Genomic DNA, 25,451 nt, shown 5'->3' with positions numbered 1-25,451 from the left:
CCTGCCGCTAAGGCCGCCGTCTGACGCCCTATTGGACCCCCTGGTCCCTTGGCCCCCCTCTCTTGGCTTCTCTCGGCGCCTCGCGAGACATGCCTATACAAACTTTTGACTTTTTTTTATTCATGATTTTTCATTTGATTGGATTTATTTTAAAATTAATTTTCTAATTTTCTTTTTGCCCCTACACCTCTTGGCCCTGCAACCTCGTCAGCAATGGCACTAAATCCCGCATGATGCAAAGGAACCCCGTGGTTTATTAACCCCCTCCCCCCCGACCTCTTCCCCCGTCCGGATGCTTCTGTTGTTGTTCTGGTCGATGTGTGTGTGCCCAGTGTTTGGTCATCTTCTCTTCATTCCACACTTCAGATAGTTAAGGCACCGGCCAACAGACAAGTCACCATGTGGACTACCACCTCTGGCTTGAAGGGTCGCAAGCTTCGGCTTGCGATCACCTTCACCTCCGTCATGGGCTTTTCCCTCTTCGGTTATGACCAGGGCTTGATGTCCGGTATCATCTCCGGAGACCAGTTCACCAAAGAGTTCCCGCCCCTGGCCATCCCCCGGGCTCCACCGACTCCTACTCGCAGCATGTCTCGGTCCTCCGCGGTGCGGTCACCGCTTGTTACGAGTTGGGTTGTTTCTTCGGCGCGGTCTTCACCCTCATGTTCGGCGAGCGCATCGGTCGCACCCCGCTGCTGGTTGCCGGCGGTGTCATCATGGCCGTCGGCGCCATCATCTCCACCGCCGCCTTCGGGCCCCATTGGGGTCTGGGGCAGTTCGTCGTCGGTCGTGTGATCTCGGGCCTGGGTAACGGCATGGATACGGCCACCATCCCCGTCTGGCAGTCCGAGTGCTCCAAGGCCCACAACCGCGGTTTCCTCGTGTGCTTCGAGGGTGCCATCATCGCCGTCGGCACCTTCGTCGCCTACTGGCTGGACTTCGGTCTCTCCTACGTCGACAGCTCGGTCCAGTGGCGCTTCCCCGTCGCCTTCCAGATCCTCTTGGCCCTCTTCGTCACCTTCGGCGCGCTGGCCCTGCCCGAGTCCCCTCGTTGGTTCGTCATGCGGGGCCACGATGACCAGGCCCGCGAGATCCTGGGCGCCCTGAGCGACACCTCCCCCGACTCCGACGCCGTCTATGCCGACCTCAACATGATGAAGGCCGATCTCAAGTCTACCGAGGGCGCCCAGGCAAGCTGGAAGACTCTCTTCACCTTCGGCAAGACCCAGGAGTTCCAGCGCATGATGATCGGCTGCTCCGGTCAGTTCTTCCAGCAGTTCACCGGTTGTAACGCCGCCATCTACTACTCCACCCTGCTCTTCGAGCAGAACCTGGACATGCCGCACCGCAAGTCTCTCATTCTCGGTGGTGTCTTTGCCACCATCTACGCCCTGGCCACCATCCCCTCCTTCTTCATGATTGAGAGGGTCGGCCGCCGCAACCTGTTCCTCATCGGCTTCATGGGCCAGGGACTGAGTTTCGTCATCACCATGGGCTGTTTGATCAAGGGCGGCCCGGAGCCGTCCAAGGGCGCCATCGTCGGTATCTTCCTCTTCATCGTGTTCTTCGCCTTCACGACTCTGCCGCTGCCCTGGATCTACCCCCCCGAGATCAACCCCCTCCGCACCCGTACCATGGCCGCCGCCGCCTCCACCTGCACCAACTGGATCACCAACTTCGCCGTCGTCATGTTCACGCCCGTCTTCTCCGACGCCAGTCCCTGGGGCATCTACCTCTTCTTCGCCCTGGTCAACTTCATCGGCGTACCCTTCGCCTACTTCTTCTACGCCGAGACTGCCGGCCGCGACCTCGAGGAGGTCGACCTCATCTTCGCCAAGGCCCACATCGAGGGCAAGTGGCCCTTCCAGGTCGCCAACGAGATGCCCAAGCTCAACGCCGAGCAGATCGCCCAGATGTCCATCGAGCTGGGTCTCGACGTCCCCGAGAACCGGGTCTCCGCCGGCACCGACAAGGCCGAGCTCGCCCTCAGCAGCGGCGACAGCCAGGAGCAGCCCAGCACCAACTAATTTGTCTCCCCTCCGGGACTCCCGCGGCGCAGATCGCGGTCGGTCGCCCAGCTGGGGCGGCAGGCTCGATCGATCCTGCGTTGACGGTGTGGCCTGGTGGTTTTTCCATGGATTCCCCCGCGTGGTCATCTGATCCACGCATCGTTCTGTTGCTTCCTTTCTTCTCACATTTTTCTCTTCCTTTTTTATTACCCTTTTTTTCTTTTGTCACCATAGTGTCTACATAGACTTATATTATTTCCACCTTCTTCCCCTGGTCGCACTGTCCTGCAGTTCGTTAATTGGGGGAGTCCATCGGTGCGGCAACTACTATGTCCATAATTGAAGTTCCCACGTTCCAACGCTCCTCTGTAGCTCTCCGATCACCCTGTAGTAGACCCTAGGTTTCTCGCCCGGTTGCTCCCCTTCACATCTCATCTGTTCGGTACACGCCGAGACACGATCGTGCCTGATTCCCCGTTCGAAAACGTGCTCTGCGGTTTACGATCTCTCCTTGCATCCGACGCAGCCCCATCATCTGGACCCAGCACGTTGGAGCAAGGAGCATCGCCAAGACGCATCGCATCGTTCCAGGCCTCGTGCTCGGCTGACGTGGTGTCGACCACGCGGGGGTTTCACAGCAAGGAAGGCAAGCTACTGCACCAGAGAGGGGGGGGGAAGAAGGTGGAGATGAGAAGGCTCCTGCGGTGTCTCGGAGAATTTGCCTTAGTTCTTGCTTTAGTTCGAGTGGGGGCCGCTGAATGCAGCAGGAATGCCGCGAGACTTGTGACGCCTTGTTCGCCACGGGGGAAAGCATGGCACCCACGGGGTTGGTTTCCGGCCCCTTGTGTCCAATCCCCGCCACGCCCCTTGCCATTTAAGCCTCGAGACGTAAAACGCGTCCATTGGCCCGCCTGCACGGGCGAGCTCAGGGACTCAACCGGTTTCGACTTCCTCGACGGGCCCATGCATCCCGGTTGTGATTCCGGCGGAGTTACCCTGGGTCCAACCCACGAACCTATTCTACCTTCCCCCCGCAATCGCGCAGATAGATGGGGATGAAACCTTCGGTTGCATGGCTAGCTTGACAGATGGGGACACGTGATGGCCAGTCCTAGCATCGGCGGGAGAAGTAGAACGACGGGTCCATCACGAGGTCGTATGACCCGAGACACAGCCTAGTAGTAGTCAGTAGTTGGTCTTCCCTGGCCTTTGCACTCGGTGGGTCTCCTCTCGCATTGTTCGAGTCAGCGCGGTATGTCTTCGGGAGAAAAGGTCGTAATCTCTCCCCCAGTTCAGGATTCGCTAGGCCCATCGCCGCAAGACACAGGAGTTGGTTGACCGGGGTCCGGCGGATTACGCCGCTGCAAATCTCGGCTAAGTTTCTCGTGAGAGGCAGTGTCATGACACATGTGAAGGGTGTTGATAACAGCGGCTTTGGCCCGTGTGGGGCATCGATCTTACCCCTGACTCGCTCTCCCCGTGGGTGACGGATGGCGCTCCGCGTAGCTCGCCTTGGGGAACTGTGTACATCATCTCCAACATTCAACACTGCGGGTGTTGTGCGCCAGACAGCAGCTGGAGCCCATTGCGTCCCTCATCCTGATCCCCTCAGGTGGGGTGCATCCTGGGGAGACTGTAGGTCGCGAATTGGATGGTCACGACGCTACAGTGCGCCCTGCGGTCGATCCTGAATCGCCATTGTTTTCGGGGTAGCCATGGTAGGCTGTGAACCGGCCATGTCTTTTCTCAGGCTGACCCAAAGTCAAATCGAGTTCATGGTTGGGCCATGTACGCCAAGTACGCCTTATCCGTACACAGACCGGCCTCGAAAACCTTGTGTCCGGGTGGCTTGCAACGACCAACAACAGTAAGCAAGTTTAGCTTCAGTCTAGAAAATCTCACATCAGCGATGATGTCCGTAAGCGACGCGAGTCTATAGGAGAGTTTGATCCCGACAAATAAGCATCATCCCACGACGATCCACCACAAGGCAGGCGTGCAGTCGGGCAAAAGATCGATATGTGGTGGGTCACCCGCTTGACGTAACAGATCAAGGTGCTGTAGTGTAGTGGTCATCATGAATCGTTGTGGTTTCAAACAACAATTCCGATTCGACCTGGGTTCGATTCCCAGCAGCGCCATTGGCGTTGACTTGATCATCTTTTTTTCTCATCTTTTTTTTTTTCTATCATACATTGGTTTTGTTGAAGATTGATCTCGATTTGATTTGTTCTGCTTTCCTTTCTCTTATATTGTTCTTTTGGTCAAGGAAATCTTGATGGCTGCATCTATCAGAATGGTAGCAGCTAAATCCTTGTACTGATTGTGGAGACAACTATATCCCGCTGTAGGATGTACAATATATATATTTTCCCTCCACCTTGACGCCGCACCCCCAGTCTGTCCTTGGGTGTAGCACGGTATGAAATTAATATACCTCTAGCCTAGACTATGCCATTGCAACTGTAACATTTGATATTCGTTGTAGGTTACTACAACACTCATTATTATCCCCGTAAGTGTCGTCTCTTCGCGTTGCAGTGTTTTTCACGGCCAACACCGCCATGTATAACGACTTAGAACAGTCACCCCGTCAGTCATTCTGCCTTCATTCGATCATGAGACTATGGGAGTCAGGAACTCTCGCATATAAATATTGAATCAGTCAGTCCTTCTCATAGTACGGTGATTGGCGTTCCCTGGGTCTGTCAATAGACGCACATAAGGCAAATACCCAACTGGTGCTTTGAGCAGAAGACTTGACGGTCCTGCTACCCTTGGGTTTTGTTAGCATGACAATTCATCTTGAGCATTCGACCAAAAACACCAATTGGCGAGTGGTAGGGTCTTGATATTCGACACATCCCAGTAAGAGCCTGGCACTTGCTTCTGGCTCTGTTTCTGACTCTGGCTCTGGTTTGACTTTGGCTCTGGCTCTCGCTTTGGCTCTTAGCTGCAGGTGAGAGGTTTACAAATCTTAGGTTTTCTAGATTAAACAAGTTTTATTTCGGCTCATAACCTGATAGAATGTCGTTGTATCTTGACTATTCGATCAAAAGCATTAATTGGTGGTTATCTGGGCTTTGATATCCAGCAGGTTAGAACCAAATCGATCCATCTACTATGCTGGGGAGTGTTGTATCATACCACGTCTAAAACTCCATAGTAGATCTACCATCAGCGATGTTTTACTTGATGGGTGGTATGTATTCGTATCATGAGTCGCCAACTCTCTCATCAATAGACTGTACCCTCTTGCATTCATAATATCTGGCTAACAGGCTTCTGGTGAAATGTACATGCAAAAGAAAACTCGCAGTACAGCCTCATTTAATCCTCCGCCACATGTCAAAACATCTCGCCGAAACATCTCCCCAACAAAGGCCACCCGCCTATCCAACGACTGAGGACTTATTTTCCAATGCTCATGCATCTTTCCTCATCATCGATCAGAGCACAGCCCATATTACCGCAGCAGTCGATATCACTAGAACACCCAGCCCCCTCGTCGTAACAGCGCTAGAGGATAATCTGTAAGTATCACTTCCAATGGAGGAGTCTTCGCATGCCGGAAAGTCTTACCTTTTCGATGCCAGGCATAGCAACAGCGAGGCCGATGAGGGAGAGAGAAATCACACTGATGAGCTTCATGGTGATCAAAGGTTGACTCAAGCTGAAGGTCAAGATAGAGAATTTGAAGATGGATGGTTTGAAAAGATTCTGGGATTTTTGGGTTGTGGATGGAACTGGATAGGATTGATGGGTGGTTTCACGGGCGTACTTATACCCTCGCTCGGCTCTAGGCATTGCTCAAGGCATTATCATGACTCCATCTCAAGTCGCTCAAGCCGAGTCGTAGACTGCACTGCCGACTTCAGTCTTCACCTTGCGCCTTGGTAGCCTCCATATCGTCCGCATACAACACAGCCAGCGATGTCATTGATCATCGCGACCTGTGGAGCACCTCTGTGCTGGCTGTAACCAAGGTCCTACCCCATTGAGCGTCGTAAGCCAGTCTATGGAGGCTGTGTCGTTGCGGCGCGTATACATTGCTTCGGATGGACATACTACATGGTAGGCGCACAAATAGAAGAAGACGGACGAACGAATACATGTCGATTCAGAGCCCCAACGAGAATCTCGGTCAAAACCCCGCCTGCACGAACAGCAAATAAAAGATGTGCCCGGGCAGGCGCCTCCGAGCCTTGCGGATTATCAGTGCCATATGGGGAACGGTGGGTGTCAATCGGCCATATTATTGTGGAGAACATGCTGGTATATCAGTCATACCAAGTCTGACCAAATGCCAATTCGGTCTTTTGATGCAGTGGCCGAGAAAATATAATGGGGCTATGTCTCGCAAGGCTGTGACTGTAGGACCGGTCATCCCTGGTTGATATTGATAATGAGACGATGATGCGGACATTTTCCCTCTTGTATTCAGTTGTGACGAGGCATTGGAAACCGTGCTTGTTGATCAGTCCTAGCCACTGCACCAACATACCAATATGGCATTTGGTCGGGCCTTGATATGGCTATATCCTAGCAACCAGAGTAAATTACGCGGTCTCCGGATTTCCCCACACTTGCATTCTTCGAGTCCGTCTGGCAGTGTCGTCAGATTATCTATCACACGAGGGACAGGACATGATGGGGAGCGATTGGACTAGTTTGTGGAATCAATATTTGCAACCAGTCAAGCGGGACAGCTGACCATACCAACGCAGAATCTCGTGTGATGGTGAAGTTTGTAGAATTTGAGTCTTCATACCATCGCCATCATTCCATCCATCCCGCAGGATTCTTCCATTTTATCTTTTCTTGAGCTAATCGATCCTTTCCTACAGAGCTAGCGCTGAACCGCTCGGCCGATTCACCCGACTGGGCCCGGGAGGCCCGACGGCCATGATGGCCTAAGGGTTCAGTCGGCTGACCCGGCCAGGATTCTTTGTTGGACCCGGGGAAGGATCCGGCAAGCGCGATGAATCAGCGTCAAACCCATTGGAGCGGAACCGAACTGGAAATTACCAGAGTCGTCTTTGAAATGTGATACTCGTCGGCGGACCTCGATTTCCTCGCAGAAGCGCGTCGACCGGCAAGGAAGATTGAGATCTCAGATGCCCTCATTGATATCAGCGCAATCCAGTGGAAATCGACGCGTTTGATTCCGGATCTCATTTACAAGACACGGGGCTCGAATTACACCAACTCTAGATTGTGCCACGCCAGCCATACGGCCAACAAGATGGCCAGGGACGATGCGAACGCGTGGAACAGGACACAGCCCAAGGTGCGACCTAGGGCATGGCCGCAAGGAGATATATATTGCGCACGCTGATGAGAGTTTTTGGACGTACCTCTGGAAACCCCTCGACCCTTCTCCCGCAGTTTCCTTTCTCGATTTCAAGGCGATACGGGCATCGCCATGTTGACTCGGGCGAGTCCCTCTCGAGACGAACGGGGCCCGACGTCGGATCATGCAGAGGACTAAACCTCTGACGGACACACTGAACAGACTATCTCCGTTGGGGAAACGTCTACGAGAGGAGGGTTCTATTCCCACCGGTATTCCGGATGTCTGAAACGTTTCGGCCTGCGATAGGGTTACATTGGCGATCTACACGGGGGTCTGCGATGGCGTGCGGTCGCGCGATCGGAGGGATCTTCATTTGACACAGTACGGCGAGGTGTCAAGACCGTCAATAGATGGATTGGTACGTATACACCGATGTCGACAGAGATGTATCAGGTACGGAGTAGGAGTCCCGATGAGACGTCTGGTCGGAATGGTGTATCATTGACCCATCACATTCGTATGAGGTATACGTTCCAGGCTGTCATCTAGGCGTCCCGGGCATCAAAAAGGATAGGGTACTCCGAATCATCGCTGGAAGATCGACCCAAGTTGATCCGACCTCAGCTCACCATGGCCCATCGTTCCATCTACGATGTCTCTGTCGAGTCTGATCCATGGACGGAAATTCGCTCCGTGGCCAGCACTGGTTAGTCAGCCCGGAAGGCCATTGTAATGGTACCGTAAGGTGTGTGGGGTCACAATGGTACCGCCGCCGGGCAGTGCCTGACTGCCTGAGAGAGGAAGGGGGGCGCGGTGGGGATGCCAAGAGATGCGGGCGGTCAGCGCTAGTGGGTAGCGGGGCTTGGCACCCGTTTAGGCATCATTTTGGCCAGCCTCAGGGGGTCACCTCCAGATAAGGAACTCTGCGGACACGGCGGAGTTCGTGGTGAGGACCGGTCAGGACCCGTTCGATAAGAGCGCCTTACTGGGCATTGTCCAGACGGGGGAGGGTGCCGGAAGATCGATGCCTTGCCAGGAAAGGAACCGTCGCGGGACCGCTCTGATGGATGGCCTGGGGCTGTGAGACGGTCCCGAACAGAGGTAAGGATCGAGTTCAACCGACAAATCGAACCAGGATGACATTTCTATCAATGAATCAATTAATACGTCAGAAATTAAGAAACAAAGAAACGGGACCGTACAGGCGCCATGACCCCAGAGCCCCCGACAACAGTCAATATTAAGAAATCATGCAGAGAAGGGGGCGATGAGACAGATCAAGGCTGGACCCAATCAGCAGCGACTGAGGCATTGATGAGTCAGCGCCGAGACATCCGCCTCAGCCCTGGGAGGGAGAACGATGCATCTCACTGGCCGAGGGTTCGTGTGGTGGAGGGCCCCAACATCACTAAACCTGCTAGACTCGGTCGACTGGGGGCGAGGGGCCAGAGGATTGCTCCGTCGACCATCTGGAATCTTACTGGTGTAGGATCCTTCAATTCTCGCACCGTTGTGGGGTGTGATTGGCCCGCAATTGACCCTCCAAAGTCAAGTCAACCTTGAGGCCAGAGGGAGACGTGCGGATTCCCAAGGAGCGCTCGGATGAAGGGTGCGGTGAAAACTCTGCCCCCATTGCGTATGGTTGCTGTCATGACTGGAATCATCATGATGCCAATGGGAGTTTATTTCCCACTCCAGGGAAAGATTTGGTGGGCAGGAACGGTGGGAACCAACGCCGCCCCTGTCACGTGGGGTCGCCCCTAACGTGGTATTGTGTCGCGTGTCTTTTTCCTTGGGTCCGATCGAACCTTTTTCTTCTTCTTCTTCTTCTTCTTCCTCACCTCCGATTTTCCCCCTTTCCTCTCCCTCCCTCCCTTCCCTTTCTTTCTCTTGATTCACTCCCCCCCCTTACCACCCCTCTTGTGTCCTTTCCCCCCATCTAACCTCCAATGCCATCATGAGTACCTGGGGTAGGATGTTCGGGATGTGGTGTTCCAACTGTTGTCAGGGCCTCTGGTCCGCCATCAAGGCCCCGCATCTCTATTTCGACAGTGGTTGGGAGGCCTCGCGCCAGTTTCTCTTTTCCCTCATCTTCATCTCCCTCGCCCTCTCCAAAGTCCTCCATGTCTACGCCCTCAGCTACTACCTGGACTTCCACAAATTCCTCGCCTACGGGCCCACCTTCTTTCTCCCCGAGTTCGCCCTGATCCTGTTCTCCCGCGGACTGACCGCCAAGTTCTCATGGCGGACCATCCGCATCGTCGCGGCCCTGTTCATCACGGGTTTCAGGTAAGGAACAACTCGCTGAAATTTATCCAGCTCACGAAGGAAAGGGATCCCCCGGCTAATCATACCGTTGTTTCGTCCAGTCTCTACCTCCTCCCCCTCACCGCTGCCAACACCGCCCTGTACCTCTACCAACGGAGGGAGATTCACTGGGGCCCAGTGGCCGGATTCTTCGGAGACATGATTACCCCCGAGTTCGTCATCTGGAACATCGTCCTGTCCATTGTGGTGGGCGTTGTCATGGTCATCACCGCCTACTTCCTGGCCGCCCGCGTGCACGATCGCGCCGGCGCCTTCGCCCTGATCTGGATGTCCTCCGTCGCCGGTGTGATCCGCCACTGCCGCCGCAAGAAGGAACCCCTGCCGGACCCGGCCATCTATGAGCAGATCGCCATGAACGACTATGAGGATGACAAGAGCGACCGGAGCGATAACGAGTCTGTCTTGCTGCCCACCCCGCCGCGGGAGACCGCCGCCGCCCAGCCCGAGACCACGCGCCCCGGCTGGTCTGTCGCGACCCGGCTGGCCGTCATCCTGGTCACCGTGGCCGTGCTCGTCGTCCGGATCATCCGCCCGACCGACCGGGCCTACGAGTATCTCTCCGACCCCCTGCCCGCCGCCCCCTTCGTGCCCGCCCGGTCGCACCCCATCTTCGAGGGCCTGGGCTACCTGCCGGGCGAGTACAGCTGGCTGGGTAACCACACCGCGCTGGACGTCCCTCCGACCTTTGACTGGCTCCCGGAGCAGCCGCCGCGCGGCTTCGGGGACTGGTACACCTTCACCGTCAACGACGCGGGCGAGCGCCTCCCCAAGGACCGCCCGTCCCTGCATTACAACCCGGCCAAGGATCCGCTGCGGGCCTCCAACTTGGACAACGATGTCCTGGAGCCGCTGCGCGACGTCATCCGTCGCGGCGAGCTCAAGATCAAGCACGTCATCCTCATGAAGCTGGAGAGCAACCGCCACGACGTCTTCCCCCTGCGGGCCGACTCGCGCATCATGGATCGCGTCCGGGAGTCCTACGCCCCCGGGGAGGTCCCCGAGGCGATCATGAACCGCCTCGCCTCCCTCACCCCGACCGCCGAGCGCCTGACGGGGATCGACACCGGCTTCGGCACGTCCGCGAACCGCCCCGCCCCGCGCGGTGGCATCACCCTGCGCAACGCCCACACCACCGGCACCTTCACCCTCAAGAGTCTCACCAGCACCATGTGCGGCCTGACCGCCCTGACCATCGCCATGAATCGCGAGTGGCTGTACGACTTCTACCAGCCCTGTCTGCCCCACGTGCTGGGCCTGCTCAACCAGCAGCCCAACATCACCGCCGCCTCGCCCGACTTCCGCCAGTGGCCGTGGGAGTCCCTGTGGATGATGTCCGTCAACGGCGGCTACGACCACGCCTCGCAGCTCTTCCCCGCCCTCGGCTTCCAGCAGATGATGACCAAGGAGACCATCAAGGCCGCCGGCGGCGAGTTCGCCCCGGATGACTCGGAGGACGTCCCCTACCGCGGCTACATGGACAAGACCCTGAAGAACTACGTCCGCGCCGCCATCCAGGACGCCGAGGCCAACCACAAGCGCCTCTTCCTCGGTCACCTCACCGGCGCCACCCACCTGCCCTGGACCGTTCCGGGCTGGAACTACGAGGAGCTCCTCGGCAACACCTGGTTCCCGCTCAACAACAACATCAACCGCTACCTGAACACCCTGGCCTATCAGGACGGCTGGATCACCGACCTCATCGGACTGCTCGAGGAGGCCAACGTCGCCGACGAGACGCTCTTCATCTTTGTGGGCGACCACGGCGTGTCGCTGCCCAACGATGGCGGTGTCACCCCCAACGCCAGCCCGCACATCGCCAACGAGCACGTGCCCATGGTCTTGTCCCACCCGAAGCTGCCGCAGGTCGAGGTCGAGGACCCGGTCCTATCCAACCAGATCCTGCCCACCATTCTGGACATGCTCCTCGAAACCGGGTCCCTGAACGACCGCGCCGCCCACATCGTTGGCGATCTCCTCCCCTTGTATGAGGGGCAGTCCATGCTCCGCAAGCAGGCCCCCGAGGTCGGCCGCACGCAGCAGTGGCAGTTCACCACCCTGAACCAGGGCGGCACCTGGCTCTCCGTCCGGTCCCCACTCCGGACCTACCACCTCGTCGTGCCCCTCGTCCAGGACGCCAAGTGGCGCTTCAGCGATTTCGGTACGGACCCCCTGGAGTTGAACGCCATCAAGGACTTCGACGTCCTCTCGCTCATCGCCGTCGTCCGGAGCAAGCACGGCGATGTCGCCGCCGACTGGGTCGCCGAGGGCGCCCACATCGCCGAGTGGTGGATCCGGGACAACCGCCGTCGCTGGAACTACGACGAGGCGAACCCCAGGGAACCGTGAGTCGTCCCGGGTCACGCTGGGGCCGGCGATCGTACCTGACGAGTCACGATTGTGCATTCCTCTTTTTTCCTTTTCTTCTTTCCTTTTCCTCTTTTTTCCTTTTCTTCTTTCCTTTTCCTATTTTTTTTTTTTTTTTTTTCCTTTTCTCTCTTCTTCTCTTTATATCTTTATATTGCTTCTTTCCCCTGTGTTCTAATGGAATGGCACCCTGTTGCGCGCGCGACGATACCCGACGACGCCCTTTTTCCTACCCCGATCGTTGCATCTGAGGGTTCCCCACTGGCGCGTTCGAGCCTTCGCGTCCACGGCCCATCGGTCTCTGGTCGGAGGCCCGGGGCGGTCCAGAGCGTGGGCACGGCCTTGAGACAACTTGTTATACCGTCACAGCTCGTGAACCGCCGATGTCTGTTTCTCCGAGCGAGAATACTCCGAGGCCGGGATGCGGTTCGCTGAGGGCGACTGCCCGCGAGCGAGGAAGCTTGCGTGCGAGTGGACCTGCGCCAGAGCTCCCAGTGGATCCTGGTTTTTACCCGTCCTGCTGTCGGTCAACTGTAATATAGATTATATATATCTTCTGCTGTTAATATACTTTCAATTTGATTATCTACTGTGGCTCCTCTGTTCAACAACGTCCATACCATCGTTATTCATCATTGTAATTCATTCGTAAAGTCTTCGCCACGTTTTGGCTAAATCAAACCTTTGAATGATCATGCCTGCGACTTGAGGATAGTATATATCAAAGTTCCAGGTTTTGATTGACAAAGAGTTGAGGAAGTCAATACAAAGTTGAATAACTCATACTGATATCTAATCCTCGCTTGATATTGATGAAAGCATACGCGAGATATCAAACTACATATTTGATTTGACCTCTATTATGGTCTTACTTCTGTTCAGCGAATTATGACTTTAAGATACATTTCTAATTGTGTAGTAACCATTTAACTGCGATAAATACTCCTATATATATAATTAGTATAATCTTTGGTGAAAGCTGTATTGGAACTGTGAAGAGTGAGACAATGCAATCAGCCAACGTGTCAGCCGACTTGTGGTGTTTCCCCACACTATTCTTTAATCTGACTCCATGTTTGCAATCTTCCAACGATCCACACCCTTTTCATAGCTTTAACAACCATCGAAAACATCGCTATTGTGACTGTTTCCCTCGCCCCTCTCCTAGTAACAGGGCACATCAAGGGGATGCTTCTACTACTAATAGCTAGCCCTTGCGCCTATCCGCATTCGACTGCGCGCGAGGATTGGCGGATTTCCTAGGACTAATCCCCTTTCGCTTCACGACGTATGTGTGTCCATCAGGGCAAGCAAGAATGGTAGCTGATCTACATAGTCACTGCATATATTATGGAATGACGCATTCCCACGCTGCCTCTATCGAGGTCGTGTTTTCCCACCCGACTCAAAGCATCAGATGACCTTCGAACATTGTACACTCCCGATTGACTCCCTTCTTGCTGCTTATGCTATACTGTCTTCAATTACCATCAATCCATTATATATCCCCGTTAGATCTGTTGATTTGTGAGACAAGCAATTGGCCAACAAGTCAGCTAACTTGCAGACTCTTCCCCGCATACTGTTTTTGACTCTCGATATATTTGCAACTACTCGCAAATTTTTCATGCTGTTAGAAATCGTCGAGATCGTCCATATTCTTAACCTTTTCATCGGTCCTTTCACAAGATTGATTGGTCCCAGGCCATTCAAGTGGCCCGCCAGGAATAAGTACCCCGTCGTTCGAGCTCAGTTGGTACTCATTCAGTTCCACCCCGGGTGGGCATATATGGACGTTGGGAGCCACTGCCCATCCATCGCGCGGTTATAGATCGTCACCCTGGATCCCTCCGCCCGGCAATTAGTTCAAACCATGGCGACTGGCGCGAGAATCGTCTGGTATCAAAACCCCAAGCTGTCAATGCTCGACTATGGGTCGATCGGCAGTGGGAGTAGAGAGGCCCCCAAGTGAATCCCAACCGAGCCCCCCTTGTTTCGGCCCCCCAAGTTGCGGCCCCACGGTCGCGAGAAGATGTGCAAATACCGTTGCAACCTCGTCCAGATCATGGCAGAGATTTTCATCCATTTCCCAGCTAGGGGGTGTGGGAAATTGACACCTACGTGCGAACCCTGCATGCCTAGACCGCGGAACCAAATAGCGCCGGTTAGTGACGATGCTACCGGGGGGCCAGACCAAGTATAGAAACCCAAAGGCACCTTGAAGGGGGGCTATAATCACCACCAGCGCCGATGCGACTAGTGACTCGTACTCTATCAGCCGTAACAGCTCCGATCAACAGACCTATCCAACTTTTCGCGACCGCGATCGTCGTGTTCCCAGGATGACAGCTAGTCTGACGCCTAGCTAACGCCACCATCGCGCTCCGTCCGGCCCGTGAGCTAGGGTACCGTCTCCACCATCCTTCCAGGAACAGTATGTCCGTGCCTATCGTGACCCGGTGGTTTGATCCTTACTGGCCGAATCATTGGGGACAGAGTGCGGATGGTGGGCATTCTTGATGATTAGCCTGACGCTTTCCAAGGCGTCTTGTACCCTGCACCTGTTTAAGTCTCCAAGCTCATTTGGCCCCGCTGCTCGACTCAGAATAGAAATCTCATAGGGCGGATTCTTCCTCTGCAGAGAAGAAGTGCCGTCCTAGGCCAGACGGAGGGGGTCGCTATCTTCCATAGAGACTATGATCCTCTATCGGGAGTTAGAAGAAACCGACAGGGGCCAAGGGACTTAAGCTCTGCCCAGTCCACTACTTATGTTGGCATTCGTGCATCTGGTTTTTTCTTTGTATTTTTTTGCTTCGACTTCTTCACACGACTGACCCCTGTCCCTGCCTGGTACCCGAGCAACGTCCCGATTGCCACCAGCGCCTGCCCTGGTCCCTTTCCGACCAGATCTCCCCACACAGGATGGCAGTTCCTCGACAGATGCAAACCCCGCCCAAGCCGGGCCTGGTAGACGGCACTCGGCAGGCCTCGACTTTCGGAGTGGGTATCAGTTTCATGGTCTTCATATCTATCGTCATGCTGCTGCGAGTGTGGGTGCGTGTGGTGGTGCTCCGCGCCCTGGGAACCGACGATGGTAGGTACCGATGACGACGCTGGTAGACTGGCCCTGCTAACGACATTCAGTTTTAATGATCATTGGAACGGTACGGGTGGCCGGTCTTGATTGATCTATGTCCCTCACTAACAAGATCGCAGCTTCTCACCTTCGGGTTGACAATCGCGACGATGGTTGGTGAGTTGCGATCTCTTGGAGGATAGAGTGCAATGCAAAGTTACTAACATGATCTCTGTAGGTGCATATTATGGTCTTGGTCGACACAGTACGCGCCCCTCCCCCCTCGTCCGATCCCCTATGGATGGCAACTGAGACTTTGAGCTAGTGAACGATATCCCCCCCGAGGGCATGATACCCATGATGAAAGTAAGACGCCGTCCCCGCCTTCCACCGATCCGCCGGTTCCTCCGCTAACACCCCCCGCGCAAGGCCATCTACGCCACCCGTCTTCTCTATATCATCGGCATGGGATTCGTCAAAATGTCCCTGCTCTGGTTCTACCTCCGACTGGACCACCGCAAGTTGATGAAATGGGCGGTATACTTCTCGATGTTCTTCACCATCGGGCTCACGGTTTCCAGCATATTCGTGACGGTGCTGTCGTGCATCCCGCCGTCCAAGTTCTGGGACCCCACAGGGAAGAAGCCCGGGCATTGCATCAGCTCCGAGCAGCAGCAGATCTTCTACGAAGCCAACGGAGCCCTCAACATCGTCTCTGATATTCTCATCTTTCTCACCCCCATTCCGATGCTGTGGGGCATCCAACTCTCCACGGTCGGTGCTCCCCACCCGTTTCCTGGCCAGTCGAGAAGACCCCAATACTAACCTCATGCAGCGGAAGAAGGGTGCTTTATTCGGTGTTTTCGGCCTGGGTATTCTGTCAATCGCTGGTGCGTTCCACCTGCTTCCCGGGCACCGGAGTTCTTGCTAATTGAGGAACAGCCAGCTGCGTGCGATATGATTTCGTGAAGCGGCTCGCGGCCACCAAAGACCAGTACTACCAGCTGGCGGACTCGCTGAACTGGTGCGAGGTAGAGGTCTTCGTCGGTAAGTTATCCCCGCCTTCTCGACCCACCAGTCCCAGACCAAATCTGACAACGATAGCAATCTTCTGCGGATCTGCGCCGGCGCTCTCTGTCGCGATGAAACACTTCTTTGGGCGGGTGTGGGGATCCACCCATAATTATGGAAGCAACATGCAGACACCCGGACAGAGCTACGGGAACCGGCTAAGCACGCTGAATAAGAACGGCCGGCACCAGCGACTCGACGAGTCCGGGCGGTTTGGAAGTGAGGATGGCATTGTGATGAAGACAGACATCCGCATGGAGGTGAGCGATCGCGATCTAGAAGATGATCGGGCGCATGGGGCGGGGTTCGCTAAATATGGCCATGGAGGAGGGGTCTAACTTGAGTCTCCAGAATTGCTGAGGAAATACCTTCAATTGTACATGGGTTGGAGAAGATGGGTGGGATAAATGCACATAGTTTAATGCCTTTCATTGTTCTCAGTCAGTCATCGTAGCCCAGGTAATATTCCCCGTATGATCAAGGTACTTGATCAAGTCCATGTCTCAGGGGAAAAAGGTATATTGGGAAGAGACCCCAGAAATGATGCTCCATGGGGTGGAAGATGCGTTGCATGAATTGAATATAGACCTGTGGTATAGGGAGCTCGGCACGTGCTCTTTCAAACCCTGCTTGTAGCTTGATGCTGCAACGCCTGCACCGAGACACAAGGACCCTGCCAATAACAAGGAATACAGGCCTATGGTTCTTATCTATCCAGCTAGTTGTCATCTAGATGACAGGACACCCTTATGTCTCGAGAAAACTAGCTCGCAACAAGACGCAAGCGTCCTGCTAAGACTAAACTGTCCGCACTAGTATCGCGTAAATCTGGCAATAGTCCGGTAAAGGATTCGCAAAGTACTTACTAGTGTGCATCGGCAACAGTTGCCAAAGTTATTTAGCGAGGCTATGTGCTCCCCACTATTGAGTTTGATTATTTCCAAAGTGCTTAACTGCTCTTCCTGCAATATAACATGTTAGTTGCGTTATGGTTCCTACACCGGCGTTCAGCGCTTTCAGATCGTCCTTTATATTCTCGGTGATCCAGCAGCGGCCACTGGGCCTCGGATCCAGCCATAAATTATACGTAAAAGCCCGATACGAAGTCCGATGATGAAGCTGTTAATGATCCACGGTGTGTTTTCCCGACTGACACACTGAAACCTGCGCTAACGGGTGTAGGATCCCGGCAGTCGGGAGAACTCCTGCGTGCCAAATCCCAGGCTATGGAGAAGCTCATTCGGCAAGCCCTTGCTCCCCAACAACCAGGGAGCGTGAAATTTCATTATCCAACAGCCCCTTTTGCGCTGGAACTCTCAGGACCACCTTCAAAACTCCGAGATCAGCATGGACAGTGGGCTTGGTGGCAATCTGAGCACATTGATGGCGTTTATCCCGGACTGGAAACGGGACTAGAGACACTCGCTTCGGTGCTGAAAGACGAAGGGCCTTTTGACGGAGTCATAGGTTTCAGCCAGGGAGCTGCAATTGCAGCAATGGTTGCGTCCCTTCTTGAGGGAAATCGTAAGGAAGCTTTTTCAGGCTTGGAAACGGACGGCGGAATTGCATATCCTGCAGCGTTTGCGTCACTGGGCCATTCCTCGCTCAAGTTCGTTATAAGTATCTCGGGATATGCCGCGCCATGTCGGGAGTATCATGCGTTTTACAACCCGCGGATCCGTACACCATCCCTACATATCCTTGGCTCATTGGATACGGTAGTAGAGGAACACGCGTCAATGAAGCTAGTAGACAGCTGCCAGGGAGAGGAGGATGGAACAGCTCCGTTGGTTGTCTATCATTCGGGTGGGCATGCAATACCGAGTGGCAAGAGGGACTTGGCATCAATTGCTCATTTCGTCAGGTCCAATTTAATTCAAGTATAGCTATAACCTTCTAGATGCCATTCTAATAGGCACATTTACAATAAGTCAGGCCACGATTCGCGCGCGCTCCCCACAGTACCGGGATGAAGCAACGGAGTATAACAAGTAGAACACGTTGCCCGTACTCACTAACAAAACAGCATCCACAGAATTCATTGCCTTAACCCCCTAGTACCTATTGAAATCTGCTTCTTGCTCGGATCCAGCCCCCGTACCGGATGAAGACAAATGGGATCAAAGTCATCAGTAGGCTCAGGAACCCTAGAAGACTACAACCCCAAGCGATTCCAAGGTGACGAAACATGGGAGTGGACGCAAGTGGCAGTACTGCCCCAAAAACACTGCGACAACAGCTAGCTGCTGCCATGGCACTGGCGGCATATTCGTGATAAGCGTCAACCAGATAATTGATGAGAGCGACAAAGATGAGGAAAAATGCCATCCCAAACGGTATGCCCGCCAGCATAGGCACAATCCAGTGGATATCTACGGAGGCAGTCCAGCCTAGCCAGAATAAGGATAGCACATACAACGGCCCCCCGAGACACGCCAGAGGTAGTCGTTGGTATTCCTCGATTGTGGACCAACGAGCCTTCCGCGCTTTTGCGCTCTGGAGGAAAGAGTCATACCACAAGAAAATGGCCAACCCGATGCAAGCCCCGACGGAGACTAGACAATATATTAGCGCGACAGACAATGTTGATGGCCGAGGCCGATTATTCTTACTCGGAATAAATGCTAAGCCAGCAATTCCATCAATCATGCCATATACACCTTGAAATACCAAGGGATACGCCTCGAAGTACATGACTTTGATCGTTAGTGCTATTGCTTTCTCAGGAATATGGACACTCACAGAAGATTGCACTGGCATAGGAGAGGTAGAGACAGGTCAAAGAAATGATCGGCTCGCAGAAGAGCATGTAGAGTGGCCGTGTCAGTGCCTTGGTGACCACGTCATTTGCCCGTTTCTCTCTCTTCTGCTCAAGCACTGGTTGAAAAGTCTCTGGAAGGAACCAAACAGGGATAAGAGTGACACCGGCAATGATCAGTGATATCCAGAAAATCCACCTCCATCCGACCGGACCGATAAATCCGGCTACCAACGGAGCAAATTGCGGCCCTGCGGTCGTCACAGCCATTGCCAGCGCCATTGTCCGCCCACGAGCTAGAGGGGAGCGATACACGTCGGCAAAAAGGCCCCCTGTTACTGCAATTGGGCTCGATGCGCAGATGCCACATAGTGTGCGAAAGATGATTAACGCGGGCCAGTTGGGGGAAATGGCGCATGCTAACGTGAAGATGGTAAACAGGACGTAGCTTCCTACCAGCACGATGCGCCGGCCATAGATTTCGCTCAACGGGCCAAATGCAAGCGGTCCGGTCACATAACCGAGGAGATAGACAGACGTGGGTAATACCAATTGTGTTTCGTCATGGACAAGCAGACCGTCCGCGATGAAGCGAATGCCGCCGCTGGGAATAGTCGAGTCGAATACGCTGTTAAACAACATGAGTAGGCCAGTGGCTACCACGAATATCTTTTTTTGCTGTTTACTTCGATTAGACTGTCCCATCGGGTGATTCCTGTCGATACTCCTGACTTACACTGCGCCATTGAGAAGGATCCAACGATCTTTGCAGACAGCTTATCCCCTGCTTCTCCGGGTCCGACGAATTGTTGTCATTCGTGTCATTTTTTATCGGAAGGCCCATGATTGAACGATATTACCACGATGATTTTGCGATCAGTGAGGTGTAATCAGCAATCTCTGCACAATTTCCATCTTGCGCAGGTTCTCCCGGAACTCTCTCCGAGGACAACTAAATACTGGCATTGGGCTTATTCCTGATATCGGGAGGCTGTACCAATTCGTTCCCTGATGGCGAGAAAGGCAAGGCAACTCATACCGAGATGCAGCCCGTCCCAAGATGCAACTCATACTAACGGGCGCTAATTTAGAGGCTAATGCTGAGGGATCTCACTGCCAAGAGTCTCAGACACCACGTTAATGCAGCTGTTGCCACTAAGACACAACTTCTTTATCTCTCCTCGCCAAGGCATGCCTTATATCCATAATTTGCACTTAGATGAGCATGGAGCCTCCTGTCTCGCGTACCCGTAAGCGACAGAGGGAGTTTACGGTGAGTCAGATGCCCCGGGATGGCTATTATGGGGCTACCCTAATCTCCAGAGCAGGGTTGTTGGCGTTGTCGTGGGCGGAAAGTGAAGTGCGACAATGGATTCCCTTGCTCAGCATGCAAGCGACTGGGCTTCGAGTGTGATAGCTCAAGTACGCGCCTTGTCTGGATCAATGGCAAGGAGTCCTACCGATCGGCCGGACGGAGATATATGCACTGTGGTATGTAGCTGCTGGGTCATTTGGAAGACCCAATTGACGGCCTGGTAAAATTAGAGCGAACTTGGGCGAACTATGCCGCTCTCGACCCAGATGTGGTCGATCTATTGATCGCGCGATTGGATGACGACGAGACGAGCGAGGCGCCCTGGCCTTCAGGGATCGACTATAATCCCTTCTCGGTCTTTCCTGCTGCGGTCTCGATATCGTTAGGGTCCAATATGAACCAGGCCCTGGTGTGCAATAGTACGAAGACGCCACAAGCAAACCAGGAGGAGAAACTCCTCTTTCACCACTACGTCGACTATGTGGCATCCATCATGATGCCGTTTGAGCATCCGTGCAATCCCTGGAAACGACATTACCCTGCGGTCTCGCTGCAATACTCGGTGTCCGGGGAGAAAGCATTATACCATGCTATTCTAGCCCATGCAGCATTTAACTTTGTCCATTTAGGGAACGACAGACAAAAGATGATGCGGCTGGCCACATCAAACTACAACGCGGCAATCAAATATGTGAATGACTCCCTCCGAGTGACTGGCAAGGACTCTGGTAGCACTCTGGCAGCCATTATGACTCTGATGATGGCCGAGGTAAGAAGTCACTCAGCCCGTGATGTACCGTAGTGAAGCTGAAGCTCTCCAAGGTCTACAGTGGCAATTCCAGCAAGTGGAAGCATCATCTCCAAGGGGCGTGGGCCTTTCTCCTTGAATCAAATGGCAAAGAGCCATGGAACGAATCGGAATTTGCCTGCTTTTCCACCCAGAGCCTACTGATTGTGAAGATCATCGGGGCTACCTGTTTGACAGACGGCCAAAACACGACCCAAATACTACCACCCAGTCCTGAATTTACCTCGACAATCGTAACTAGGCCTGTGACAGCTGGACCTACTGTCTCTCCTTCCATAAATTCGGACCTAGCACTTTCCTCGTTTATCTCGACAACCCCACAGTTTGGATTCACCATCGGCGCCCAGCGACTCCTTCTCGAATGCATTTCCACTATCACGACCGTCAGCCGGCAGATGCGATCCGGCGCCTCCCCCCGAACGCGCTTAATTGCGGACCGGACTGTCTCCCAGTTGCTCGCCTATTTGAATCTTCTCCAGGCGGAAGCCCTCGATAACACCCTCGGGGACATCGGGATCGAACAGGTTTTCGAGTGTAATCCACAGACCTCTAAATCCAATATTCAGGAACTGGCACGATACCAGCTCAACGCGTTCATCTTCGCAACCTACATCTACCTATATCGAGCTCTCCTGGATGTGCCACCCAAGCGCGTCGCAGTGTACGTATCCCTGACATTCGATAATATCACCGCCTTCTCCGCGCTGAGCAGTGGTAATATCTCTCTGTGGCCGGCATTCATCGCGGCGGTAGAAGCCTACACAACGAGGGACATGGAGTCATCGCGCCGGTGGCTGGAACAGTCGACGCATTTTGGACTCGGGAACCGGCTTGCAGTCAAGTCGATCATCGAGGAGGTGTGGCGGAGACGGGATGCTTTCTGCACGGAAAGGGGGATGGACACAGGGCTGGTTGCGGTGGATTGGCGAGATGTAATTAGAGATTTAGGAATGGATATTCTGTTGATATAAATTCAATGCTCTATCATATCGCACTGTTTCTATCTTAGTTCCTTGCTCCTTCTAATGTTTGACTTAAGTCAACTCGTAGCTAGAATATATAGACAAGAAGACGTGTGGTCTTGTTCCCAACAACCATGCTGAGATTACAGTCACAAGCCATCAAAAAGCACCAAGTCGTACAATAAACTACATGGAGGTATCTTGAAAGTCATATGAACATCGTCCAACCCATATCCCATGGCCGTGAGGAACCTTCCCCAGGAGCACCGTCCCAGGTGCCTCAGGCCGACACGACACGAGATGTTTGCACTGTTTGCATACAGCCGACCCGAACAAGACGGCAACTTCAGCCACGCCATCTTCGACATCCCCTCTGCGAAGTCCAGTCGACCAGTCTTTCGTGCCATAATCGCCTAGTAAGGGTCTCTCGCAAGGCTGAAACAGACAACGCAGTTGGCCGAACGCACAGGTCGGTCTTAGGTGCGGGTAAGACCCGGACAACGCGTAGATGATGCTGACGCGCGTCCAAAAGGAACCTAGGAACTTGGCAGACACCGTCCGACTAAGTATGGCCCGATACTTTATTGGAGTCGGACGGACGAGAGGGATGGCGGCTGTGCAGGCTCAGCTAATATCATGGACACCGGTACGGTAGACTAGTCGAGACCGCGAGGGGTGTATCGCACGGCGTTGTTCAACGCCGTTCGATCATCTCAGCTGTCGTGGATCATCTGTTGCATAAGACCGAAATTGGGCACGGTGGTTCCCGTGATATGATAACGGTAAGGTACGAGTGTCCTCACTAATTGTCTACCAACCTGTCAAGCCCCGAAACCTAGCCGTGCGTGTCCCAGCTGAAGATATTGTCCATCGCAGGCAGCTGCATGGATGGCGAGATACCAGGGAAACCCTGGGTAGAGCTATCGAAGGCGTCCGCCGGGGCTAGGATATTGGGGCTCCATGATGCGGCGGAGGGAGAAACGTCCGCTCCTGAAACGCGTGTACCAGGGTTAAGGGCTGCGCCAACGGCGCCATAGTCGATCAGTGTGCGGAAAGAGTCAGCCGAGGCACGGTCAAGGTCTGCCGTGATGCGGGTTGGGTCGAGGAGGGAGGAAAGGAGGTGCGATTGGGAGTGGAATTCGCGGAGGCGGGTGGCCTAAAACAGTCAGTATCACCACGGACCAACGGGAAAGAGACGGGACAGACCATGTTTGCGGCATGCGCCCAGAGGCGACCCATTCCTTCCAGAAGCTCCAGCGCTCGATGCACATATTGCAGGGCAGTGGCCGCGGAAGGGTCTGTTGGCCCTGGGGGCTCCACATGGCAGGCGAGAGATTGAATTCCCGCCGCGACAACGATGCAATAAGGGTAGAACGACGATTCAATGAGACAACCCGACCCGATTGCATTGTGTAGCAGGTCCAGCAGCTGCCTAGAATGGTCATACCCTGCGTGTAGGGCGCGCGCCGGAAAGCTATGAGGGATCTTGGACCCGAACGGCTTGAGTCGCAGGTGGACGATGAATGGGTGGTTGAGTAAACAGTGGCAGAGGTGGAACATGGTGTGCGCGAAGATGAAGTGGCCCATCTTCTGCGGATTGGCTGGATCGTCATCCTGGCCGGCGGCTTCGGCGATGGAAGTCGTTCCCAACTTCGAGTAGGATTCCAGCAGCAACAGCGACGAGTTGATGGCGGAGAACTCAGACTTGGTATCCCAGGGAGGAACCTTATCGGCGCTCCATTGGCGATGGACATATCGCGTGCACCGCCCAAAGATGGATGCCATGAGGATGACTAGGGCAAAGGGACTGGGGCTATCGGCCAAGTTCGAGTCCCAGCACGACAATTGGGACAGAGTCTGGGTCTTTTTCCCCATTCCCGCTTGGAAGGTTTGCTCGTCGCAGGGCAGCTGGACATGGCAGTCTTCGTCGTGGATCGCCAGCGGTCGGGATTGCCACCCGGAAATGAGTTTATCCACCAAGTATGCGGACCAGAACGTCCGTCGTCGCTCCTCCTGTTCGGTGACGGATATCGATGGATGATCGGGTTCGGTCATGAGGCGCAGGTCCTGGGAGATGCGAGCGGCAATTCCTATCTTGAGCCAACCGGAGCGAGCGCGGCCGGCTGCGCGTCGGGGTCAGAACGAGGGTAAGAGTATGAAGGCGCGCGCAGACATACCGGTGTAGTCAATAACAGCCAGCATGTTCACCGTCTGTACCACCGCGATATCCAGGTTGTTCTCCACCGTCAAATGGTCCGTCAGCACTAAGAGCCACGACTCTCGCGCATACGTGTCGACGGCCTCGTGGATCTTGCCCGCGTAGAAATTGTGGGACGAGAATCGGACGGCGGAGGCGAGTACGGCAAGGACTAGACATCGGGGCAACTCGTGGTTCTTCATTTTCTCGCGGAAGGACGACTCTTGGAAATACGAGTACGGCTGATTGTGCACGTGGATGAAGTAGGTATCGATGACCGATCGCATGACGGGGGGAGGAGGAAACGAGCTGAAAGATAGATAGAGCATCAGTTCCCGATCTCGATGGCCGTGCGCCATGCTCCATGACAGGTGGTTGACGTACAAAGGATCCTTGCAGAACGTCGTGGACTGGGGAGGGGTAGCTTGCAGCGAACTGCCCCGCCCCATGGAGGGAAGTATATGGGCGTCGTCGAAGTCTGTCTGGGAGGATGCGGGCCTAGAGACGAATCAATGAGGGTCAGTCCTTATCGGAGGTTCGGAGAATGATGGAAGATTAACCATTGCTGCTGCACCGGTTGGCCACTCAGCTCCGCCAGACGAGACTCGATCATCGAGATTCTCTGCAGGAGACCGCCCTGGCACGGACCGTGAGCATCTGACTGATACGGGAGTTGGAGAAGACCAACATCATCAGATATGGTGGACATGGGCGGCGGAGGGGGGTTATAGTCGGTGGTCGTGACGGTTGCCGAATAGGGCTCGTAAACGCAGCGCTTGCGGTTGCGGCGACAGTGGAAGCATACTGGTTTTTCCCCGGAGCATTTGGTTTTCCTGCGACTATTGACACAAAAGGAAAATAAAGAGAAGAACGACGATCAGCACAAATAACACCGATATCGGGCACCCAGACATACCGGCAACTGGCACAGGCCTGTCGGATGCGCTTGGTGATGCCGTGGTGGAATGAATCCGGATTCATGACGAGCGGTCGGGGATGAAGCCTCTCGGACTTTTAGGAGGGGTCGACGTAACGGTGGGCCATGGATTGATTATTGCTAACGACCTCTAATTGGGACTCAATATGGGGAAGCGATGGTAAAGGGACGAACGAAAAAAGAAGCGGAGGAGGACGAAGGACAGGAAAAGAGACAGCAGCGCAAAATGAGGAGAAGCGGGGAGAGAGACTGGACCCAACGAAAAACATTGAATGGATTCTGTGGGGGAAGAAGGCTAGCTCAACCTGGGCAGTCTTATTATTCAGGTCT

The 25,451-nt window shown here is 54.3% G+C and overlaps 7 protein-coding genes and 1 non-coding gene across 8 annotated transcripts; 6 read left to right on the top strand and 2 right to left on the bottom strand.

The window, feature by feature from the left end:
* Window positions 1-399: 399 nt before the first annotated feature.
* On the top strand, window positions 400-2,359 carry mfsA (glucose-inactivated glycerol proton symporter STL1; the record flags this gene model as incomplete). Its single annotated transcript, XM_024840833.1, has 2 exons — window positions 400-508; window positions 541-2,359. 2 exons carry the CDS (start codon window positions 400-402, stop codon window positions 2,025-2,027), a joined length of 1,596 nt encoding a protein of 531 aa, XP_024698027.1. The 3' UTR covers window positions 2,028-2,359.
* Window positions 2,360-4,063: 1,704 nt separating this feature from the next.
* P168DRAFT_t15 lies at window positions 4,064-4,150 on the top strand. Its single transcript has one exon. It is a non-coding gene; the product is annotated as a tRNA-His (tRNA).
* A 5,010-nt stretch (window positions 4,151-9,160) lies between these two features.
* P168DRAFT_301925 (alkaline phosphatase-like protein) lies at window positions 9,161-12,090 on the top strand. The gene is made up of 2 exons (XM_024838590.1): window positions 9,161-9,594; window positions 9,675-12,090. The coding sequence occupies exons 1-2, from the start codon at window positions 9,263-9,265 to the stop codon at window positions 11,977-11,979; spliced, it is 2,637 nt and encodes an 878-aa protein (XP_024698026.1). The 5' UTR covers window positions 9,161-9,262; the 3' UTR covers window positions 11,980-12,090.
* A 2,829-nt stretch (window positions 12,091-14,919) lies between these two features.
* On the top strand, window positions 14,920-16,482 carry P168DRAFT_278913 (uncharacterized protein; the record flags this gene model as incomplete). Its single annotated transcript, XM_024835737.1, has 9 exons — window positions 14,920-15,091; window positions 15,142-15,161; window positions 15,214-15,250; window positions 15,312-15,338; window positions 15,399-15,439; window positions 15,503-15,847; window positions 15,909-15,963; window positions 16,016-16,120; window positions 16,178-16,482. The coding sequence occupies 9 exons, from the start codon at window positions 14,920-14,922 to the stop codon at window positions 16,480-16,482; spliced, it is 1,107 nt and encodes a 368-aa protein (XP_024698025.1).
* A 775-nt stretch (window positions 16,483-17,257) lies between these two features.
* Window positions 17,258-18,139, top strand: P168DRAFT_278912 (alpha/beta hydrolase; the record flags this gene model as incomplete). Its single annotated transcript, XM_024835736.1, has 3 exons — window positions 17,258-17,279; window positions 17,327-17,950; window positions 18,060-18,139. The coding sequence occupies 3 exons, from the start codon at window positions 17,258-17,260 to the stop codon at window positions 18,137-18,139; spliced, it is 726 nt and encodes a 241-aa protein (XP_024698024.1).
* A 66-nt stretch (window positions 18,140-18,205) lies between these two features.
* On the bottom strand, window positions 18,206-19,607 carry P168DRAFT_230014 (MFS general substrate transporter; the record flags this gene model as incomplete). Its single annotated transcript, XM_024833215.1, has 3 exons — window positions 18,206-18,699; window positions 18,757-18,840; window positions 18,887-19,607. 3 exons carry the CDS (start codon window positions 19,605-19,607, stop codon window positions 18,206-18,208), a joined length of 1,299 nt encoding a protein of 432 aa, XP_024698023.1.
* Window positions 19,608-20,127: 520 nt separating this feature from the next.
* P168DRAFT_301923 (Zn(II)2Cys6 transcription factor) lies at window positions 20,128-21,996 on the top strand (the record flags this gene model as incomplete). Its single annotated transcript, XM_024838589.1, has 4 exons — window positions 20,128-20,175; window positions 20,231-20,393; window positions 20,448-20,986; window positions 21,040-21,996. 4 exons carry the CDS (start codon window positions 20,128-20,130, stop codon window positions 21,994-21,996), a joined length of 1,707 nt encoding a protein of 568 aa, XP_024698022.1.
* An 826-nt stretch (window positions 21,997-22,822) lies between these two features.
* P168DRAFT_278909 (Zn(II)2Cys6 transcription factor) lies at window positions 22,823-25,165 on the bottom strand (the record flags this gene model as incomplete). Its single annotated transcript, XM_024835735.1, has 6 exons — window positions 22,823-23,143; window positions 23,194-24,110; window positions 24,165-24,493; window positions 24,569-24,682; window positions 24,745-25,017; window positions 25,101-25,165. The coding sequence occupies 6 exons, from the start codon at window positions 25,163-25,165 to the stop codon at window positions 22,823-22,825; spliced, it is 2,019 nt and encodes a 672-aa protein (XP_024698021.1).
* Window positions 25,166-25,451: the final 286 nt, after the last annotated feature.

This window comes from Aspergillus campestris, assembly GCF_002847485.1.
Source record: "Aspergillus campestris IBT 28561 chromosome Unknown P168scaffold_1, whole genome shotgun sequence".
Lineage (NCBI taxonomy): Eukaryota > Fungi > Ascomycota > Eurotiomycetes > Eurotiales > Aspergillaceae > Aspergillus > Aspergillus campestris.
The sequence above is the reverse complement of the archived record's forward strand: the minus strand, read 5'-3'. Positions and strand labels throughout refer to the sequence as shown.